The sequence below is a fragment of the Rhamphochromis longiceps genome, linkage group LG18, assembly GCF_057381845.1.
Source record: "Rhamphochromis longiceps isolate RC_006_pf linkage group LG18, R_longiceps_female_GT1.1, whole genome shotgun sequence".
Classification (NCBI taxonomy): Eukaryota; Metazoa; Chordata; class Actinopteri; order Cichliformes; family Cichlidae; genus Rhamphochromis; species Rhamphochromis longiceps.
In genome coordinates, this window is record NC_140574.1 from 824,443 (window position 1) to 847,291 (window position 22,849).

The following is a 22,849-nucleotide window of genomic DNA, read 5'->3' on the forward strand; positions in this document are numbered from 1 at the left end:
TGAAAACTCTGTTTTTAAAACTCGTAATAAAGTGGCTGAGAGTGTGTTAAAGGACACTAGCGGCCTGGAGGCTGATTAGCTTCAGAGCTGTTTTTGTTCTTCGGGATTCCTCACAGTTTGTTTCACATGACATCATCATGACATCATCACAGGCTCTGCAGGACTGAGATCTGTGGCTGCGGTGCAGTGAACTCAGCTTCATGTTTAATAAACCAGTCTGAGCTCATCGGAGCTTTGTGACGTCAGAAGATGGTACGCTGACATCTTAAAGGCACGGACGGTTTTTTTTATTTTTTATATGAACTTTATTTAGAACAATAACAATGACAATCTCAAAGAGACAAGCGACATATTAAATCAATCAGAACAGAATCACATCTCCTATGCACCACAATGAAATCGACAATAACTGAAAGTAAACATACATACACACACATATATATACATATATATGTATATACACGCGCATACATACACATCCATATTCACACATCTACATAATAATAATATAAAAAGATGAATAACCAATACAAAAATAAATAAGAATGAAAAAAGAATGAAAAACAAGGAACAGAAATAAAGAAGACAAGGGGGATCATAAAATCTCTAAAAGTGAGGTTCCATAAACAAGACACATAACTTAAATAAGGGGCTAAGAAAAATCAAACTCTTCTAAAAATCTATGCATTTTGATTGCTTGGGGCTTATTTATTAACTTAAGAGATTTACGGAACAGGGAGAGGTCGTTTTTAAGAGCAGGCCATGAAGGGGGGGATTTAGCATATCGGCATTTATGTATGTAATACTTTAAAGGCACGGACGGTGCAGCTGTAACACTCAGGTAAGCTGTGCCCCGCCCCCATCACACTGCTTCCAGACTCATGACTTGCCTGTTAGAGGCCTAGAAATTATCCTTTCAAAATAAATGAGAATTAATGACGAATGGAGTAAAAATCTCGTAATTTTATGTTATTTTCACTGTATCTGTTTAATAACATCTCAATAAGAAATTGAGATATTTGTGGAGATATTTGTTGATCGATTTTTTCAATTATTCGACACTGGAGAGATTATTTGCATTTATTTTGAAGGCGCAGGGTCTGGAGTCGTGTTTTCCGCTCGTTATGTAAACAGTAAAGATGGCGGCCTCCGGTGTTCTCCGTGCTGTCCTCAGGCAGACTCTGAGCAGGTTCGGTAGTTTCAGATGGAGCCTGCGTCACCCGCGAGCTGCACACAGGTGAGCGACCGGAAACTGCGCACCAGGGTAGGTCACATTTCACACGATTTGAGCCTCCCGCGTCCTCACACCAGAGTCCATTCAAAAATCTGCAGCTTTTACAGCTTCTCTGGTCCGCATCACTGCAGCCAGGGTGCAGTGATGATGGGCAGAGGAAGGTTGCTGGTTTGAATCTCTGACAACAACAAACATCAGCAGCAGAACAGCTGGAGTAACATCTGCACCTGTGCTCTGTTACACACACACACACACACACACACACATGACCAGCAGGCGAGGAATTACAAACCCCTCATCATCAGTGGCACGCCAGTGGAGAGAGTGGACAGTTTCCGATACCTGGGTGTCCACATCACTCAGGACCTGTCATGGTCCTGTCACATCAACACCCTGGTTAAGAAAGCCCGTCAGCGTCTCTTCTTCCTCAGAAGACTTAGAGACTTCCATCTGCCACTGAAGGTGCTCAAGAACTTCTACTCCTGCACCATCGAGAGCGTCCTGACGGCAAACATCTGCACCTGGTTTGGGAACAGAACCAAGCAGGACAGACGAGATCTGCAAAGGGTGGTGCGCTCGGCAGAACGCATCATTCAATCAGAGCTCCCTGACCTGCTGTCCATCTACACCAAGCGGTGCAAGTCCAAAGCTAGGAAGATTATGATGGACCTCTCCCATCCCAACAATGGACTCTTCTCACTGTTGAGGTCTGGGAAGCGCTTCCGCTCCCTTAAGGCCAAAACAGAGAGAATGAGGAGGAGCTTCTTCCCCCAGGCTATTCGGGGCCTGAACCAGGTGTAGGACTGGACTCTCCCAAACACGTCACTATAAGACTGGACTCTCACACACGCACCACCACACATTTCCTATAATCCTATAATTCCTATAATTTATAATCTCTTCTGCTATTTGCACATTCTTTACTGTAAATTCCTAAGTTAATTTGTAAATTTTTGTAGTAAATTGTAAATATTGTAAAACTTTCTTCTGTCATTTAATGGTCGGGCATTGTACAGCTACAAGCATTTCACCCCCATGTCATACTGTGTATGGTTGTGTGTGTGTGACAAATAAAATTTGAATTTGAATTTGAACTTGTCAACCAGGTGTAATGACGTGGTAATGTGACAGTAACTGTGGCAACCATATCATGTGCATGTGAACTAAAAGTTTTTACTTGCTTTTGCTTCTGCAGTCTGAGCATTAACACTGTCAGAAGTCAGAGCAACGCTGTGACATCACAGCCTGTGGAGGGCTCGCGCTGCTCGGCATGCTGGGTAACCGTGAGCGGAGGAGGAGGAGGGGTGCTGTGGGCAGCGCTCGGTATGGTTGGTCACAAACATTGTTCTTCATCAGCTTTCATAACCTGTTCCTACTTCCTGTCACCTCTGTGACCTCACACTGTGTGTGTGTGTGTGTGTGTGTGTGTGTGTGTGTGTGTGTGTGTGTGTGAAGCCTTCTCCCTGTTTGGCAGCAGTGAAGAAGACAAACGCGATGAAGCTCAGAGGAAGGAGGACGAGATGATCCTGCTGCTAAAGAAAGCCAAGGTACCACACACACACACACACACACACACACACACACCTACACACACACACCTACACACACACACACACACACACACAGCAGTGCTACTGTGTGTGTGAGATGCTGTATATTAAAGAATAGTGTGTCCTGACCAGTGCTGCTTAAAGAGGACATGAAACTCTGTGACGCTGGGTTTAAGTAACAAAGTTTAAAAACATGTTCAGCAACATCTGCCGTCAGAGCGGAGTCATGTGATTGGTTGGTTGTGGCCAACAGACTGTAGTGCTGCAGCGATGAGTTCCTGTTATAAACCAGGAGAAAGTGTCCACGTCACTGTCTGCTGCAGGAAGTGGCTGTTTGGGTAAAAACCAGCCGTTAGCCGTGATGTTGAGCTTTGTAAAGCACTTGTGTGAGCCGGGGGACAGGTGTGAGTCAGGGGACAGGTGTGTGCCAGGGGACAGGTGTGAGTCAGGGGACAGGTGTGTGACAGTGAACAGGTGTGTGACAGGTGACAGGTGTGAGTCAGGAGTCAGGGGACAGGTGTGAGTCAGGGGACGGGTGTGAGTCAGGGGACAGGTGTGTGCCAGGGGACGGGTGTGTGCCAGGGGACAGGTGTGTGCCAGGGGACAGGTGTGAGTCAGGAGTCAGGGGACAGGTGTGAGTCAGGGGACAGGTGTGTGCCAGGGGACAGGTGTGAGTCAGGAGTCAGGGGACAGGTGTGAGTCAGGGGACAGGTGTGTGACAGGGGACAGGTGTGTGACAGGGGACAGGTGTGTGACAGGGGACAGGTGTGAGTCAGGGGACAGGTGTGTGCCAGGGGACAGGTGTGTGCCAGGGGACAGGTGTGAGTCAGGGGACAGGTGTGAGTCAGGGGACGGGTGTGTGCCAGGGGACGGGTGTGTGCCAGGGGACAGGTGTGTGACAGGGGACAGGTGTGTGCCAGGGGACAGGTGTGAGCCAGGGGACAGGTGTGAGTCAGGGGACAGGTGTGAGTCAGGGGACAGGTGTGTGACAGGGGACAGGTGTGAGTCAGGGGACAGGTGTGTGCCAGGGGACAGGTGTGAGTCAGGGGACAGGTGTGAGTCAGGGGACGGGTGTGTGCCAGGGGACAGGTGTGTCAAATCAATTCAAATCACTTTTATTGTCACATCACATGTGCAGGTACATTGGTACAGCACATGTGAGTGAAATTCTTGTGTGCAAAATACAATAATGTAAACAAGCAAAATACAAGAATGGCTACATCTGAGACTAATAAATATATGTACAATATATAATAGTGTATGCATTTCTGGATGTGTATACTAAATATTTTTGTACGTGTGTGTGTGTGTGTGTGTGTGTGTGTGTACACATATTTTACAAATTAAATAGAGTAAACAATGAATAGAATATATAAAATAAAATATACAGAGTGAGACATGTGCAAAACAGTGGCGTTACTGTACAGTGTGGAGTGCATAATGTTAAAGTTCCAGTAGTGAAGCTGAGGTGTCTATGACGTGTTCAGCAGTCTGATGGCCTGATGGAAGAAGCTGTCTCTCAGTCTGCTGGTACGGGACCGGATGCTGCAGAACCTCCTTCCTGATGGAAGCAGTCTGAACAGTTTATGGCTGGGGTGACTGGAGTCCTTGATGATCCTCCCCGCTTTCCTCAGGCACCGCTTCCTGTAGATGTCTTGGAGGGAGGGAAGCTCACCTCCAATTATCCGTTCAGAGCACCGCACTACTCGCTGGAGAGCTTTGCAGTTGTAGGCGGTGCTGTTGCCGTACCAGGTGGTGATGCATCCAGTGAGGATGCTCTCAATGGCACAGTGATAGAAGGTCCTGAGGATGCGGGGGCTCGTGCTGAATCTTTTCAGTCTCCTGAGAAAGAAGAGGCGCTGCTGCGCCTTCTTCACTGTTTTGTTTGTGTGTACTGACCACGTAAGATCCTCAGCCAGATGTACACCAAGGAACCAGAAGCTGCTCACTCTCTCCACAGCAGCGCCGTTGATGGTGATGGGGGTGTGTACTTCTCTGCACCTCCGGAAGTCCACTATCAACTCCTTTGTCTTTGCGACGTTGAGGGTGAGATGGTTGTCTTGACACCAGTGGGTCAAGGCGCTGACCTCCTTCCTGTAAGCCGTCTCATCACCGTTGGTGATAAGACCCACCACTGTAGTGTAGGGCTGGGCGATATATCGAGTTTTTTAAAAATATCGATATATTTTCATACGAGATATAAGATGTGGCAATATCGTTTATATCGATATAGTCTATGTTACGTTATAATTATACTTGTGGAGCCGCAGGTTTGCCTCTCTTTCGTCCACTTTTGTCTCTACGCAACGTTACTCGGCCTCGCCTCTCCTTCACTGAACACAACTCCGCCTCCCCCATAGCTTCACCTGCAGGCAATAAAAGCGGAAAATCTCCGTTAGCGAGTTACCGCGGATTGCCCCGTGCGTGGGGCTGGACGGCGTCAACGTGTTAGCGAGCTAACCGCGCTAACGACATGCAGCCCGGAGGGGCTGCACGGCCTAAAATCCTTTCATTTTCTCAAAACTCGACAGTGCGCCTTATGTATGAATTCTGGTTGTGCTTACTGACCGCGAACCGATTTTATGTGGAACACAGCGCTCAGCAATCTGTCAAAAAATGTTTTAATATGACTTTGCTAAGCTACGGAGCTGCACGGCTTGATGTCGGAGGATTACGGCTACCGGGGAGGAGCCTCGCGGAGTGATACGTACTGTGTGTGTATAAGGACCACAAATGGCACCTGTTTAGAGACGTGGTGCAGCTGTGAAATCTGTCTCTTTGTTATTACGCTCAGCGTCTATTAGTTTACATTTTGACTGCACAATTGTGAGCTTTTTGTTATGCACAAAAACAACATTGTTTTCTTTTATTTATGGACCATGATTATTTAATATATGCTGATAATTTATTTTTGAGTAATTTCTTCATGTACATCTACGCTGTATGTAAATAAAAGTGCCCGTGTGACATCTGGGACACAGTGTGACTAAGAACTCTCTTTTTGTTCTTAACTTATGGCTTAAAAAAAAAAATCGAGATATATATCTTATATCGCCATCCAGCTAAAAAATATCGAGATATGAATTTTGGGTCATATCGCCCAGCCCTACTGTAGTGTCATCCGCAAACTTCACAATGATGTTGGAGCTGTTAGTGGCTGTGCAGTCGTAGGTGTAGAGTGAGTACAGGAGAGGGCTCAGTACACACCCCTGTGGAGCACCAGTGTTCAGTGTGATGGGGGATGAGGTGATGCTGCCCAGTCTGACCACCTGGCGTCTGTCAGACAGGAAGCTAAGGATCCAGCTGCAGAGGGAGCTGCTCAGTCCTAGATCCTGCAGTTTCCTGTCCAGCTTCGAGGGAACGATGGTATTGAATGCTGAGCTGTAATCTACAAACAGCATCCTCACATACGTGTCTCTCTTCTCCAGGTGTGACAGGGCAGTGTGTAGTGTCAGGGCTATGGCATCATCAGTGGACCTGTTGTGGCGGTATGCAAACTGTAGAGGGTCCAGTGAGTCGGGTAGTGCAGAGCAGATGAAGTCCCTGACCAGCTTCTCGAAGCATTTGCTTACGATGGGGGTCAGGGCTACAGGTCGCCAGTCGTTCAATGGTGTGTGCCAGGGGACAGGTGGTTAACTGATTGTTCGTCCTCTGGTCGAGTGGACCATAGCTTGCTAATTGAACACAGACGCTCTCACAACCCAAATCCCGACGTTGGTTTTGAATAAATGTATTTTCTTTTAATTGAATATATGTTTGCACTTTGTTCGTTCCTCAGCTGCGAGTCTGCACCAACCAAAACACTGTCTTTGGTTATCAACATGAATACTTGAAAGGAACATAAAATTATCTGTCACTAGAAAAACATGGACTTTCAGACGTACTTAAAGTTCTGTGAGGTCACAAAACCCTGCTTACTCTTTCCCTCCCAGGCTTCCAGACTTTTTGTTCTTAGCGTTTACATGTGGACGGGATTAAAAAAATGAAAATGGAAAATCTCAAAAATACTCTTAAACCCACCGTCACAGAGTTACACCTGTGTGAGAGCGTCAGTGGGTCTTCTTCTGTAACAGCAGCAGTACTGACAACTCTGTGTGTGTCTCAGCTCAGCGTGCATCGGGGTCAGCTGCAGGCCGCCTCGGGGTTCCTCCATCAGGCCGTTGTTCTCGCTCATCAGACGCACAACAACCAGGCCATCATCTACACCTACAGCCTGGTAACATCTGACCTCTGACCTCCGTGAACTTCTCACACACACACTAAGCTGTTTACCTGTTTATCGCTCACCTGTGTCCTCAGATGGCGAACCTGGCCTACGTGCAGGGTCAGCTGGACAGCGTGAGTATCTGCTCCATCACAGAGAGGAAACGGTGACACCTGCTGGTGGAGGCTGGGACTGATCACACAGCACACAAACACTAATCGACTGTCACAGCAAATGTTTGTTATGATCAAAAACAATGTGAAGAAACGTTCAGTTTGTAAACGGGCATGAGCGTTTGTTTTTGTGTCACATGTTGGAGGCGGGGCCTCTAACGTGAGCATGTGCTTTAGAGGATATGCTGGGCTTCTGTCAGGTGGACTCAAGCCGGTCCGTGTCACAGCGCATGCTTAGAATAGGACGGTTGTCGTCGGGCAGTTGCGTGGAGATGATCAGGGCAGCGTTTAGCACCGATGGCTCAGTGATGGTGCCGGAGACGCCATCTGGGTCAGACGCCGGACTTGCAGATCATGTCAGGTGATACTGATGTACGACACGTCTGCAGCAGACCTGTCCTCCATCTTTGTTTGTGCTGTTTGAGCAGTATGAGGGGTCCACAGTGACATTCAGCAGGTAGGCCACGCCCCCAAATGCTCCAGTGGACCTGCCATCAAACAGGAAGTGAAGTTGTTGCCCTCCATTTACAGAAACAGGAAGTATACCTAGAGAAAGCGTCCCCCTGTGTGAGCGTTATCCTGACGTCATTAGAAGTTTCCACCTAAACATGATGCAGCATGTTCTGAAATTCAAACGTACAGCTCTGCTGTCACTTCCAACATGAATGAAGACAGAAAACTAAACAGCAGTGATGTTTGTAGGGTTACTGAAGTTGGGCTAGCTTGCTGGGCTGCAGCTACATCGGAAGGTTTTAAACAACTTTAAAACGAACAGTGGTGATAAAACCCGAGAGGCTGACAGTGATCACTGACTGTTTTTAGGGGCTTGTTCAGATTAAATAGAAAATTTAAAACGTGAAACACAGCAGCCTTAATAAACACAGACGTTTGTTCATACGTCGTCATTAAAGCCAGATAGCTCTGACGAGCTCAGCGTTCACACACAGCTGACCGGTTTCTCCTCCGCTCGCTCTCGACGTTCGTTCTCGGCGACCTCGTTAATGTGAAGCATTTTTTCGCAGCCAAGGGTCTGTCTGCTATTGGCCGGTCCTCTGTGATGTCATCCTTTGTGCTCCTGTTTCTCGCAGGCTGAGAAACTCTTCAAAGCGGCGATGAGCTTCATGCTGGCGGGAGGAACTCCGCAGGTCAGTGCTCGTTCGTTTCACCTGGAATTCAGCGGGTGAACCCACCTGATTTCCTGTCTGTTTCCAGGACGACAATGCCGTCATCGAGATGTCGCTGAAGCTGGCCACCATCTACGCCGAGCAGAACAAGTGAGGGCAAATTCAGCCGGTCAGCTGACAGGAAGCTGAGGTCACAGCTCCCTGACTTTCTGTGTGCTTTCTTGTTTGAGGGCGGAGCTTGCAGAGCACGGTTTCAGGTTCTGTATGGAGTCTCTGGAGGTGAAACTGGAGAAGCATAAAGAGCCCCTGGGAGAGGAGCCCACAGGTGAGTGGCACAGGGGGGCGGAGTTAGAGCGGGTTGCCTCCGTCTCTTTGAGCCGTGTCACATGAACCCCTTTGCCTTTGAATAAAATCAACATAAGGAGGGAGGAGCTTAACAGCTGGTTACAGATGAGCTGAAGGAGGAATCAGCAGATCCTGCAGAGTTTGGTGGGCTCGTTAGTCCCTCTGCTGGGACTCGAAGGCAGACGCTTGCTGCTGAGTTCAAACGTGATCATGAAGTCACGTGACTAACCTGCGTGTCGCCCTCAGAGGAGCAGGAGGCTCTTAGGAAGGAGACCCGCCTCCTGCTCGGGCTGTGTTTGGACTCACGGGCTCGGTACCGAGCGTCCACGCTGCACCTGAAACAGGCTGGACAGGATTACCAGGACGCCCTGAACATCTGCTGCCAGGAGCAGGGAGAGACACACCCACAGGTAGTCACGCCTACAGGTAATCACGCCTACAGGTAGACTCGTCGGTCGGTATCTAAACTCTTCTTCGTGTCTCTGTCAGACCCTTGTGCTGATGAGCGACCTGGCCACCATCTTGGATCTGCAGGGTCACCATGACGATGCCCTGGCACTGGTCCGGCGGGCGGTGGAACTGAGCCGCTCAGCCGGACACCCGGACCTCCACGTGCTGCTGGGAAACATGGCGGGCATCCTGCTGCACACAGGTGAGCAAGGAACAGAGATCGGGGGGCGGGTCTTACTCCGCCCGTCTCACGCCGTCTGGTTCTGTCCCTCAGGCCGGCTGGATGACTCACTGCGGTTCTACCAGGAGGCTCTGGGTCTGGCCCGGCAGGCCGCAGACCAGGAGGCTGTGGACAGGATCCAGGAGGGACTGAAGGAGGTAAAGGAGAGGAGGAGGCAGGAGGAGGAAGAGGCAGCTGCAACCGCTCAGTGACCCAGGCTTATCAGAACCGCGCCTCCTCCTTCGACTCCACGTCTTCTTCTGTGGTGTTTGCCCTCTCATTGGTAGCTCCGAGGACCCGCTCTGTGTTCTGCTGCTCCGCTGAGAAACACCCAAAACCAGCCGGGACTGAAATCTGCTCCAGAACCAATCAGAACCAGGACGAAGGTCCAGACCCTGAACACGCCCACCCCTCCCCCATCAGTGCTGAAGCTGCAGCTCACCTGTGAGCTCACCTGTCAGCAGGAGACATAAATATTTATGAAGCTGCAAAGGTCGTCACGTGTTTTTCTTTGAACTTTACTGGTCCTCGCGGGGCTGAAGGCCTTTTGCACACTCAGAATGTGGTCTTAGTGTCAGGGCCACAGGTGGGTCATGGTTAGGGTTATGTCAACTGTCCCCACAAGGTTATGAATACACACACGTGTGTGTGAGTGCGCATGTGTGTGTGTCTGACTGATTAGCACAGAAACATGACTGTCACCTGTGACCTTTGACCTTTGACAGTGTGAACATTATTCATAAGGATGTTCCACAATCACGTCCTCGGTCAGCGCTCAGAGGACCAACAGCCCGTCTCCACGAGTCTGAACACATGTTTGAGTCTCCAAATGTGGTTTTAGTGTCAGGGTGACAGCAGCACATTACGTCAATGAGATGTCCTCACTAAGACAGAAAAACAAGTATGTGTGTGTGCGCGTGCACAGGTTCCCACAGAGTGTGACGCAGGTGAACTTCCTGTTTCTGTTTACAGAACATGTCAGAATAAAAGCTCACTGATTACGGTAAACGAGAATCAGCTGCTGCTGCAAAAACAACAGATTAGCACTCACACACACACATTAGAATCTTAATGGCTTCTGTGTGTGTGTGTGTGTGTGTGTCTGACTGAGTAGCACAGAAGCATGAATGTCACCTGTGACCTTTGACCTCCCACAGTGTGAGCTGTGTGTCTGAATTCAGGGGCGGATGCTTCAAAGGCCGCGTTTGTATGCAATGATGTCACAGCAGCGCGACAAAGGCTGCCCAGTTTCAAAGAGTCCTTCAAATGTGGCGACAAATGCGTCCTTCTTTGCCCCGAATTCTAAGGATGGGTCCGATGTGTCCTACTATATCCCAGGATTCATTGCGGGTCAGTGGCTGCAGGAAGTGGCTGTTTGGCTAAAAACCAGCTGTTAGCCGTGATGTTGGGCTTTGTAAAGCACTTTATGAACGAGGGCTGAGTCTGTGTGAGCCGGGGGACAGGTGTGTGACAGTGGACAGATGTGAGCCAGGGGACAGGTGTGTGCCAGGGGACAGGTGTGAGTCAGGGGACAGGTGTGTGACAGTGGACAGGTGTGAGCCAGGGGACAGGTGTAAACCAGGGGACAGGTGTAAACCAGGGGACAGGTGTGAGCCAGGGGACAGGTGTGAGCCAGGGGACAGGTGTAAACCAGGGGACAGGTGTGAGCCAGGGGACAGGTGTGAGCCAGGGGACAGGTGTGTGACAGGGGACAGGTGTGTGACAGGGGATAGGAGTGTGAGCCAGGGGACAGGTGTGTGACAGGGGACAGGTGTGAGCCAGGGGACCCTAAAACAGACTTTTCCTCCTCTGGCTGAGTGGAACATAGCGCTGATACGATTAGCGCTATTTTATGCAATAAAATAATCTTTGTGTTCCCGAACAGGTCGCTAGGTCACAGCTTAGAACACGCCCATCACACCAAAGACAGGACCGTGTGTTACTGAAGCACGAGCATCAGCACTGAGACCTGATCCTGGAACAGAACACAGGACTACAAAGTGTATATAAGGAGACAGGGAAGGACATAAGGAGACAGGGAAGCAAATAAGGAGACGGGGAAGATCAAAAGTTTTTCATGCGGCTGATGTCGTGAGAATGTAAAGGTCATTATATGAACACACACACACACACACACACACACACACACACACACACACACACACACACACACCTATACGTTCCCATAGGCACCGTCACACCTGAACAAGTTAGGTACAGTCATCATTTACCTGTAAACACACACACACGGTGGGGTGAAACTGTGGGAATGAACATAATTGCTGTTGTCCTAACAGGTTAATTACACACACACACACACACACACACACACACACACACACACACACACACACACACACACACACACACACACACACAGCTGTGCTTATAAAAGCAGCTGCAGACGGCGTGTTTCCGTTTCTGCTGGACGACGGTAACTCGACACCTGAACAGGTATGAGCACAAACACACACAAAGGTCAGAGGTCAGACACATTATCATGATAACTTAATTTAAAACCACATTTTCAAATTCATGTTTCAAACAGCTTTAGCTTCACCTGTGGTTCTCCTGTGGTTCACGTTAACTTGGCTCACAGTAAGTGATGCGTTTGGGTGGCATGTTTCATGTTTCAAGTACAGATCCTCTACGTTGGAGCTGGGTATCGTCACTGATTTCTAGAATAGATTTGATTCAGATTCACAAGGTCGATTTAATTAAATTCAATTTGAATCAGGAAAAATTGGCATCAGCCAGTCAGAAATATTAACATATGACTGAATGTGTAAAATGACTGAATGTGTAAAGCGCTTTGGGGTCCTTAGGGACTAGTAAAGCGCTATACAAATACAGGCCATTTACCATATTATAAACAAAGGTTCATCAGAGGTGTGAGCATCACAGCTTTGTGTCAGAGTAACTGAGGATAAAACATGAAGCAGATGTTCCTGGCCTGGCTTTTTATAGCAGATGACCTTAAAATCTTCTGCAGCAGAACAAAAACTGAAGAAAACCATGAATCAACATGTGAACATGAACTGGTGCTGCTGAAGGGAAGCAAAGTTACAGAGGTTTGATTACAGACACAGCTCAGAGATTGTAATTTGGGATCATTTTAAAAATGTTACATTGGGGCGACCGTGGCTCAGGGGGTTGGGAATCGCATGTGTAACCGGAAGGTCGCCGGTTCGATCCCTGGGCTCTCTGTCCTGGTCGTTGTGTCCTTGGGCAAGACACTTTACCCTACCGCCTACTGGTGTTGGCCAGAGGGGCCGATGGCGCGATATGGCAGCCTGGCTTCTGTCAGTCTGCCCCAGGGCAGCTGTGGCTACAACTGTAGCTGCCTCCACCAGTGTGTGAATGTGAGAGTGACTGAATAGTGGCATTGTAAAGCGCTTTGGGTGCCTTGAAAAGCGCTATATAAATCCAATCCATTATTATTATTATTATTTCTTCATTGTTAAACAGCAGAAACGAGACTTTCTTGTTGGAAGGCAGTTAAATTAAAAAAACAAAAACAAACAGTGGCTGAAAGTAGACTGGTGGGTAATGATCAAGTGAATATTGCAGAAAACAGAGATTTTTAGATGCTCCTGAAGTACACTGAGAGAGAGAGCTGTGCAGGAAGTGGGATTTCATCGTGCTGGGCTGTGGCTACAATGTAGCTGCCATCACCAGTGTGTGAATGGGTGGATGACTGGATATGTAAAGCGCTTTGGGGTCCTTAAGGACTAGTAAAGCGCTATATAAATACAGGCCATTTACCATTCATCATGCTGGAAGAGAAACAGCAAAAGTCAGAATGAATTCATGACGATGGTTATGTGAAGTGAAATGTGAAGCGTTGTTTGGATCTTGCTTTGCTGTTGGTTCAGTCAGATTTGGTTGGAGAGAGATGAAGCCTGCAGCTTCAGAATACCCCCCCCCCCCCCCCCCCCCAAAAAAAAAAAAGACATGGACACATAGGACGCATCAGCATCAGTGAGCCGTCGGCTTTCAGCCCCGACAGCGTGTCCACGTCTGTGCCGTCAGTTGAGAAAGCCGACATCTGACGCATCGGCATATTAAGGATTGTACATTAACATAAAGCTGTTGTACACACACACACACACACACACACACACACACACACACACACACACACACACACACACACATATGAAGAGAGAGAGTATGCATTTTATGCAACCAGCTACCAAACAGCCATCATAATTCGTCATACAATGAGAACAGGACAAATCAACAATTAACAATGACTAATTAATATTAAAATCTGTAACATAATGTATTGTTTGGAGTTTAGTCTGTTACTGTTAATATTTTTACCATTTCTTCTTGGAGCAACTGTAACCCACATAATTTCCTTAGGGATTAATAAAGTATTCTGATAGTTTCAGGATGACCTGCCATTATCCAATCACACATCTGCTTACCTGCATCTTTGCTCGTTTCTCCTCCTCTTCTTTTCTCTTTTTTCTAAACTGAGCACCTGATGGCTTTGAACTTTTCTTGTCCATCTTGGTTTTAATTTTACACTCCAGTATGAACACAAATCCCTCAACTCGAAGATCACCACAACATGATCTAACAGACCTACACCTTAGTTCACAGATTCACTTTGTCACAACCCAGGATTCAGATCATGAATCCATAATGAGCTTGGATTTACATCATTATGAATGAAATACGCTCTATTTGGAAGCAGCAGGCCCCTCCCCTTTCGGCAGGTTGTGTGGAGACTTTAAATCATCAAACTGTAAATTTTAAATTGTTATTGATCCTTTACCCCGAGTCCTAAAGTGTATATTTATTTTCTTATATATATTGTTTGTTTACTTGCACTACTGTAGCTGGAGCCTCGTCGTCTCGTCTCTATATGCTGGACTGTCTGTAGCGGAGATGACAATCAAGTTTACTTCGACTTCAGCAGCGCGCAGGCGCACCGAGGGCTCTCGCGCTCACTTTTCATGTACAGAATTTCGAAAAAACATCGGTGCAGATTATAAGTCTGTATCATGATGTCTGGTGTTTTCGTGTTTGTTGCTTTGTTTTTATTTTGTTTTATTTTGTGAGTTGGTTATTAGACGCTGCTCCAGCCGGTCAGAGACTCCCCCGCCGCCCCGCCCTCTCCTCCCTGTGCCGCCAGCAGCGGGCGCACCTCGCAAATGGGGGGGCGCCCTTACTCCCAGCAAATGGGCGATAGAAAACCGATCGGTGCCTGTGACATTCCCACTATGCGCTGGCATGACGTCGGGCAGCATGAGTACCAGCAATTTTTTTTTTTTTTTTTTTTTGCCAATACCCGTGATACCGCCCCGGGCAACTGCCCGTGTCGCCCGTGTAAAACCGCTACTTCATGTGGACCGTGTGATCCGCGTGGACCGTGTGATCCGCGTGGACCGTGTGATCCGTGTGGACCGCGTGATCCGTGCGGACCGTGTGATCCGCGCGGACCGTGTGATCCGTGTGGACCGTGTGATCCGCGCGGACCGTGTGATCCGTGTGGACCGCGTGAGCCGCGTGATCCGTGTGCTATATTCATGTATTGGAGATTACGTATCGGAATTTCAGGAGCAGGGCCACGCCTTCAAACACGCTCCTTCCAGTTGTCATCTATAGAGGTTCCCCCAGTTCTGCAAGCTGTTCATTCTCGTTTACGTGCCCCTCCCTCCTTGTTCTCAATTCTTTAACTTCTTCACTCCTATTTAGCACACGGGGATCTGCCAGGCCCGGGAACCGTCGCCAGTCACCATCGAGGTCTTCCCCAAACCGCAGCTCAGTTCATGTCCAAACATTCACCTTTACCTACTAAAACGCTGTCAAACCTAAAATGAGGACCAGCTAGTGAAATAATAACATTTTAGTTTGATTGTTTTTACTTGTGCAGTCAGAGTGACGGTGGACTCGCATGTGTGCAGAGGCTCAGTGGGAATAAGAAAGGCTGTGGTCAGCTGACCTGCTGCTCTGTGCATTTACACACCTCCACCTGGATGGAAGCAGATGTTTCACAGCTGCTTGATTTCCATCCTCTACACCACATGTGTCAAACTCAAGAGTTTACCGTATGCTGCCTGAACACGCACGCTGACAGTAAACTACATCTCCCACAATGCATTTTGATCGTTTGAACCCCAGTGCCCCCGATACTGGGGCAAGAGGGAAAACATGTAGTTTAATGTGATGTAGGAGACGTCAGACTGTCAGCCTAAAGCTCATCAAACCATTTTAATGAGCAGCAAAAAACTAAAACAGCAACGACCACAGAGCAGGTGATTCTCCACGTGCAGGACAGGACCATCAGGGACAACTCGCAGTCTAGGTTTCATCACTCTGCGCTAAACTGACTGAACCAGCAGCCAAAGAAGATCCAAAGTACGCTTCAAACATCCTCATTCATCCCCTCTGACTTCCTGCACAGCTCTCTCAGTGTGCTCACACACCAGTTTACCATCAAAGCTCTGCTATCGTCATGAACCAGTCTGCTGCTGTGTTCAGTGTGTCGGCCTCTGACGTCACAGCCCCATTTCTGCTCTACAGTACTGAACACACGTAAACCTCAATGACTGCTCAGCTGTGTCTGTAATCAAACCTCTGTAACTTTGTGAGGAACACGAACATTCAAGTTTTTTTGTTTTCTGCTATAGAAATCAGTTTTTTATGACTGCAGTTAAAAACCTCTGCAGTGAGCTAGCACAACTTCTTCTCTAATGTTATTTCTCACAGTTTAAAGAGTTGTGCTGACAGCAGCTTTTTCTTCATCATGTAGAAAAACACTTAAATATGGGACTTTTTTACTCTGAAGTTTCACCAGTCCAACCACCCAAGATCACAGTGGGCTGTCTGTGGGCTGCGGTGTAAACCAGTTGGACCAGTAGACGGTTTGCGGCTGGTGTGACGGTGGAAGTCAGTGAATGAATCTGTGCTACACTTGATCTAAGCTAACTGTGAGCATGAACCCACAGCCACTGTGCAGCAATCAATTCAATTCAATTCAATTTTATTTATATTTATTTATATAGCGCCAAATCACAACATAAGTCGCCTCAAGGCGCTTCATAGATACAGAGAAAAACCCAACAATCATATGACCCCCTATGAGCAGCACTTTGGCGACAGTGGGAAGGAAAAACTCCCTTTTAACAGGAAGAAACCTCCAGCAGAACCAGGCTCAGGGAGGGGCGGGGCCATCTTCTGCGACCGGTTGGGGTGGAAGAGAGACAGAGGTTAATAACAGATATGATTCAATGCAGAGAGGTCTGTTAACACATAGTGAGTGAGAAAGGTGACTGGAAAGGAAAAACTCAATGCATCAGGGGAATCCCCGGCAGCCTACGTCTATTGCAGCATAACTAAGGGAGGATTCAGGGTCACCTGGTCCAGCCCTAACTATATGCTTTAGCAAAAAGGAAAGTTTGAAGCCTAATCTTGAAAGTAGAGATAGTGTCTGTCTCCTGAATCCAAACTGGAAGCTGGTTCCACAGAAGAGGGGCCTGAAAACTGAAGGCTCTGCCTCCCATTCTACTTTTAAATACTCTAGGAACAACAAGTAGGCCTGCAGAGCGAGAGCGAAGTGCTCTAATAGGGTGATATGGTACTACAAGGTCATTAAGATAAGATGGGGCCTGATTGTTTAAGACCTTGTATGTGAGGAGCAGGATTTTGAATTCTGGATTTAACAGGAAGCCAAAACAGGAGAAATCTGCTCTCTCTTTCTAGTCCCTGTCAGGACTCTTGCTGCAGCATTTTGGATTAGCTGAAGGCTTTTCAGCGAGTTTTTTGGACTTCCTGATAATAATGAATTACAGTCGTCCAGCCTGGAAGTAATAAATGCATGAACTAGTTTTTCAGCGTCACTCTGAGACAGGATATTTCTAACTTTAGAGATGTTGCACAAATGGAAGAACGCAGTCTGACATATTTGTTTAATATGTGCGTAGAAGGACATGTCCTGGTCAAAAATGACTCCAAGGTTCCTCACAGCGTTACTGGAGGCCAAGGTAATGCCATCCAGAGGAAGAATCTGCTTAGATACCATATTTCTAAGATTTTCAGGGCCGAGTACAATAACCTCAGTTTGATCTGAATTAAGAAGCAGAAAGTTAGCAGCCATCCAGGTCTTTATGTCTTTAAGACATTCCTGCAGTTTAACTCATTGGTGTGTGTTATCTGGCTTCATGGACAGATAGAGCTGGGTGTCATCAGCATAGCAGTGTAAATGTATGCTATGTCTTCTAATGATGCTGCCTAAGGGAAGCATGTATAATGTAAACAGAATTGGTCCTAGCACTGAACCCTGTGGAACTCCATAATTAACCTCAGTGTGTGAAGAGGACTCTCCATTTACATGCACAAACTGGAGTCTATTAGATAGATATGATACAAACCACTGCAGCGCAGTACCTGTAATACCTACAGCATGTTCTAATCGCTCTAATAGGATATTATGGTATCGAACGCTGCACTGAGGTCTAGCAGGACAAGCACAGAGATGAGTCCACTGTCAGAGGCCATAAGAAGATCATTTGTAACCTTCACTAAAGCTGTTTCTGTGCTGTGATGAGCTCTGAAACCTGACTGAAACTCTTCAAATAAACCTCTGCAGATGATCTGTTAGCTGTTTGACAACTACTCTTTCAAGGATGTTTGATATAAAGGAAGGTTGGAGATTGGCCTATAATTAGCTAAGACTGCTGGGTCTAGAGATGCTTTTTGAGTAAAGGTTTAACTACAGCCAGCTTGAAGGCCTGTGGTACATAGCCGATCATTAGAGATAGGTTGATCATATTTAAGATCGAAGCATTAATTAATGGCAGGACTTCTTTGAGCAGTTTTGTAGGAATGGGGTCTAAAAGACACGTTGATGGTTTGGAGGAAGTAATTATTGAAGTTAACTCAGAAAGATCAATTAGAGAAAAAGAGTCTAACTTAACATCAATGGTACTAAGAGTAGCTGTAGATAATATTACATCTGTGGGATGATCATTGGTAATTTTTTCTCTAATGATTAAAATTTTATTTGTGAAGAAGTTCATGAAGTCATTACTAGTTAACGTTAAAGGGATGGTTGGCTCAACAGAGCTCTGACTGTTTGTCAGCCTGGCTACAGAGCTGAAGAGAAACCTGGGGTTGTTCTTATTTTCTTCAATCAGTGATGAATAGTAAGATGTTCTGGCTTTGCAGAGGGCTTTCTTATAAAGCAGCAAACTATTTCTCCAGGCTAAATGATGATCCTCTAAATTTGTGACACGCCATTTCCTCTCCAGATTACGAGTCATCTGCTTTAGGCTACGTGTTTGAGAATTATACCACAGAGTCAGGTACTTCTGATTAGAGGCCTTAGTTTTCACAGGAGCTACAGTATCCAGAGTCGTACGTAGTGAGGAGGTAAAATTATTAACAAGATAATCGACCTCTGTTGGAGTAGCGTTCAGATAGCTGCTCTGCTCTGTGTTGGTACAGGGCATTGGAGATGATAACAGTGGGTGGATTATATTCTTAAACTTAGTAAGCAGCACGGTGGCACGGTGGTTAGCACTGTTGCCGCACAGCAAGAAGGTCCTGAGTTCAATTCCACCATCAGGCCGGGGTCTTTCTGTGTGGAGTTTGCATGTTCTCCCCGTGTTTGCGTGGGTTCTCTCCGGGTACTCCGGCTTCCTCCCACCGTCCAAAGACATGCAGCTTGTGGGGATAGGTTAATTGGTTAATCCAAATTGCCACTAGGTGTGAATGTGAGTGTGAATGGTTGTCTGTCCCTATGTGTTAGCCCTGCGACAGACTGGCGACCTGTCCAGGGTGTACCCTGCCTCTCGCCCTATGACAGCTGGGATAGGCTCCAGCGCCCCCCGCGACCCTGAAAAGGATAAGCGGAAGCGAATGGATGGATGTACTTAGTTACAGCGCTTTCAGAAAGACATCTACTGTGATAAAGTCTACTCTCCACTGCTGTGTAATCAATCATTGTAAATGTAAATGTTATCAGGAAATGATCAGACAGGAGAGGGTTTTCAGGAAACACTGTTAAATGTTGAGTTTCTATGCCATATGTTAAAACAAGATCTAGAGTGTGATTAAAGTGGTGGGTGGGTTCTTTTACATTTTGAGAGAAGCCAATTGAGTCTAATATTAAATGCCATGTTGAGGCTGTCATTTTTAGCATCTACATGGATGTTAAAATCACCCACAATAATTATTTTATCTGAGCTCAGAACTAAATTAGATATAAAGTCTGAGAAATCAGACAGAAACTCTGTGTAAGGCCCAGGTGGACGATAGATGATAACAAGTAAGACTGGTTTCTGAGTTTCACAGCTGGGGTGGACGAGGCTAAGCATCAGGCTTTCAAATGAATTAAAAGTCTGTCTTGGTCTTTCATTAATTAATAGGCTGGTGTGAAAAATTGCTGCCACACCTCCCCCTCGGCCTGTGCTTCGAGGTTTCTGGTAGTTAGAATGACTCGGGGGTGTTGATTCATTTAAACTAACATAATCATCCTGCTGCAACCAGGTTTCTGTAAGGCAGAGTAAATCAATTTGTTGATCAATTATTAAGTCATGTACTAACAGAGACTTGGAGGAGAGAGACCTAATATTTAATAATCCACATTTCACTGTTTTACTCTTTGGTTCAGATGTGGATACTGTATTGTTCTTTCTTTGTAATTGTTTATGTTTAAGTTGTTTGTTGCTGGTTTTTAGTTTGTTTTTTGTCTGTTTGGGAGCTGACACAGTCTCTATGGAGATGGGTTTTGGGGGGTAGCAGGAGGAGAGAAGCTGCAGAGAGGCGTGTAAGACTGCAGCTCTGCTTCCTGGTCCCAACTCTGGATAGTCATATTTTGGGGGGTTTAATAAATTTGTTCATATTTCTAGAAATGAGAGCTGCTCCATCCAAAGTGGGATGGATGCCATCTCTCCTAACAAGACCAGGTTTCCTCCAGAAGGTTTGCCAATTATCTATGAAGCCCACATCATTTCTGGGACACCACTCAGACAGCCAGCAATTTAAGGAGAACATGCGGCTAAACATGTCACTCCTGGTCTGATTGGGGAGGGGACCAGAGAAAACTACAGAGTCCGACATTGTTTTGGCAAAGTTGCACACCGATTCAATATTGATTTTAGTGACCTCCGATTGGCGTCACCGGGTGTCATTAGTGCAGACGTGAATTATGATCTTACTGAATTTACGTTTACCCTTAGCCAGCAGTTTTAAATTTCCTTCAATGTCACCTGCTCTGGCCCCTGGAAGACAATTGACTATGGTTGCCGGTGTCTCTTGCTTCACATGTCTGAGAACAGAATCACCAATTACCAGAGTTTGACCCCCGGCGGGTGTGTCGCCGAGTGGGGAAAAACAGTTAGACACATGAACGGGTTGGTGGTGTACCTGGGGCTTCTGTTTAGGACTATGCTTCCTCCTCACCGTGACCCAGCCGCCCTCTTTCCCCAGCTGCTTGGGATCTGCCGGGGAACAGCTAGCGGGGCCTACGCTATCTTCGGCTGCACCAGCTACAGGGGCCTGGCTAGCTACGGGTGAATGAAGAGTGCGAAGCCGAGTCTCCAATTCAGTAATCCTGGCCTCCAGAGCTGCAAATATGCTACATTTGTTACAGATATCATTACTGCTAAAGGAGGCCGAGGAGTAACTAAACATCTGACACAATGAGCAAGAAAGTGCAGGAGGGACAGGTGAAGTAGCCATGGTGCTAACGAGTCGGCTACGAGCTAAGCTAAGCTAGCGAAACAGTACAGAGACAGTGAGTGAATACTTTGGCTATAAATTAGGTAGTGAGTACACAGAAAGTGTGCTTCGGATGAAGCACGTGAAGATTATACTATGAAAAAAGAATGTATTTAAAAGTTTTTTAATTAAATTGCTAAGCAGATAAGCTACTCAGAAACACCGCTGTGTTTGAGCAGGAACAGGAAGTGATATTCTACCACGAGCGAACATCAAGTCACACACTCTACTGTAAACCCATCACAGTGCAGCAAACTCGCCTGTTCATCCTGCAGAGGATTCTCATGCAGCCTTTAAATAACACAGTCAGTCTGCCCCAGTTTGATTAGCAGCAGGTTTATGAACAAACACAATATGAGACACAATATCTCCTCGCCTTTGAATCTAACCTTCCTGTTTGTCTTATCTCGGCCACATCTCTGTTGAAAATGACATGTTAACGTGACAAAAGTTTGTACTTCAATAAATAAAGAGTAAGTAGTGCCTATAAGTAAGCAAAACAAACAAGAGAACACAGTATTTAGTCAGATACCAGAGTACAGCTGCACTGCAGACCCAAGACCCATTCCAGAAGTCCCTCATGTCTCCTATTCCTGACGCTCTTCCTTGACCTAGATGAAAACGTCACTGAGGTCAAAGGTGAGAAGGAGAACTGCTGAGGACTCAGGAAAAGGGAAGAGGCGTGCACTTAGAACTGGAACAACCTTACACTGGTGTCTTTTTAACAGGAAGTCTGGCGTGTTGAAACTACAATGTGCAGAAGACGAACTACAAAAGGCTGGTCTAGCTTCACCACAGTGTGTGTTCTTGTTTTATGGAGGTCATAGAAACGATAACAGTCTGTAAAGCATATCTTTCTGGTGTTTTAAAGGAGGAGGAACATTTTCTGCAATACTGCTAAAATGATGATATTACTAAAACTTGTGTCCCAAAACTCTTCATCAGTGTCACGCTGAGCGTTCAGAGGCGAGCCCACTTATTGGTCCTCAGTAACTGTTTCCATGAAACAGCAGAAATGAAGTGAACTCAGCTTCTGTTTCTCAGCAGTGCGCACACGGCGAGCGACGTCTCTCTGCTCAGTCTGGAGCTAATAAAACGCTCAGTGTGTCCGATTAATGCCTGAATGAAACTAAGAAGCCACCGGGCATTTACCAGCGTGCCACAGTAACCATGGTAACTGGCACGGTGATCTGAAGGTAAATAAGGTTTGTGTTGTTCTGCACGTGGTACAGTTTGTAATGCTGCAGCTCCACCTGAGTCTTAATCCTCAGACCTTTGCTCGGTGGTTTCCAGAGGTGGGCAGTAATGAGGTACAAATATTTTGTTATTGTACTTAGTATTGTACTTAAGTAGACTTTTCAGGTATCTGTACTTTACTTCTGACTACTTTTTACTTTTACACTTTCAAAAGAGGCAGGAAAGCAACAGCCTGACCTTGAGTCCGAGCTGCGTTTTCTCCAGTGTATCCTAGGCTAGCAGAAGCATTGAGCCTCGTTTCCTTAATGTTTAGACCAGCTGGAAGATCAGTTTTAAGTAAGTCACTCAGCAGCTTCGTCCAATCAAACCACAAGTTTATTTTTATTAAATTGAGTCATGTACGGCGATGAAACGGCGTCTTCTCCCCGTGACCGTGGCGGTCTCAGTGTGGTTGTCAGAGAGACCGTAGCATCCTGTAGCTCCACCCAGCCCCACCCCCGTTACAGCCTCCATCAGACAAATCTGTGTGACTTCTTGATGACTTTACTTTCTTGAAAAACACTTTCACCATCATCATCAAGGTTGTGTATTGGGCCCTTATTGTTTCTATTCCAAC

At 46.7% G+C, this 22,849-nt stretch overlaps 2 protein-coding genes across 4 annotated transcripts in view; both read left to right on the forward strand.

Annotated features, from left to right (window-relative positions):
- Positions 1-1,091: 1,091 nt before the first annotated feature.
- ttc19 (tetratricopeptide repeat domain 19) lies at positions 1,092-13,226 on the forward strand. 2 transcript variants are annotated; one of them, XM_085388940.1, is made up of 11 exons: positions 1,092-1,237; positions 2,430-2,557; positions 2,690-2,781; positions 6,890-7,000; positions 7,084-7,122; positions 8,250-8,306; positions 8,374-8,435; positions 8,516-8,610; positions 8,877-9,040; positions 9,120-9,282; positions 9,355-13,226. In XM_085388940.1, the coding sequence occupies exons 1-11, from the start codon at positions 1,140-1,142 to the stop codon at positions 9,510-9,512; spliced, it is 1,167 nt and encodes a 388-aa protein (XP_085245066.1). In that variant the 5' UTR covers positions 1,092-1,139; the 3' UTR covers positions 9,513-13,226. The 2 variants fall into 2 exon arrangements, with proteins under 2 accessions (XP_085245066.1, XP_085245067.1); XM_085388941.1 differs by lacking the exons at positions 6,890-7,000; positions 7,084-7,122.
- Positions 11,278-22,849, forward strand: part of slc4a2a (solute carrier family 4 member 2a) — a 37,263-nt gene continuing 25,691 nt past the window's right edge. The window contains exon 1 of one of the 2 annotated variants that reach the window (XM_085388818.1): positions 11,278-11,405. The gene's annotated coding sequence lies outside the window, so the exon portion shown is untranslated. Of the gene's footprint in view, positions 11,406-11,720; positions 11,779-22,849 lie in introns of those variants that run through there. The other variant, XM_085388816.1, reaches the window with a different exon arrangement.

Bases quoted from the DNA above. Each gene is read 5' to 3' on its own strand.
- ttc19 (XM_085388940.1), top strand. From the start codon at position 1,140: ATGGCGGCCTCCGGTGTTCTCCGTGCTGTCCTCAGGCAGACTCTGAGC. The intron at 2,558-2,689 runs GTATGGTTGGTC...GTGTGTGTGAAG, and splicing joins GGTGCTGTGGGCAGCGCTCG to CCTTCTCCCTGTTTGGCAGC. The intron at 7,123-8,249 runs GTGAGTATCTGC...TGTTTCTCGCAG, and splicing joins TGCAGGGTCAGCTGGACAGC to GCTGAGAAACTCTTCAAAGC.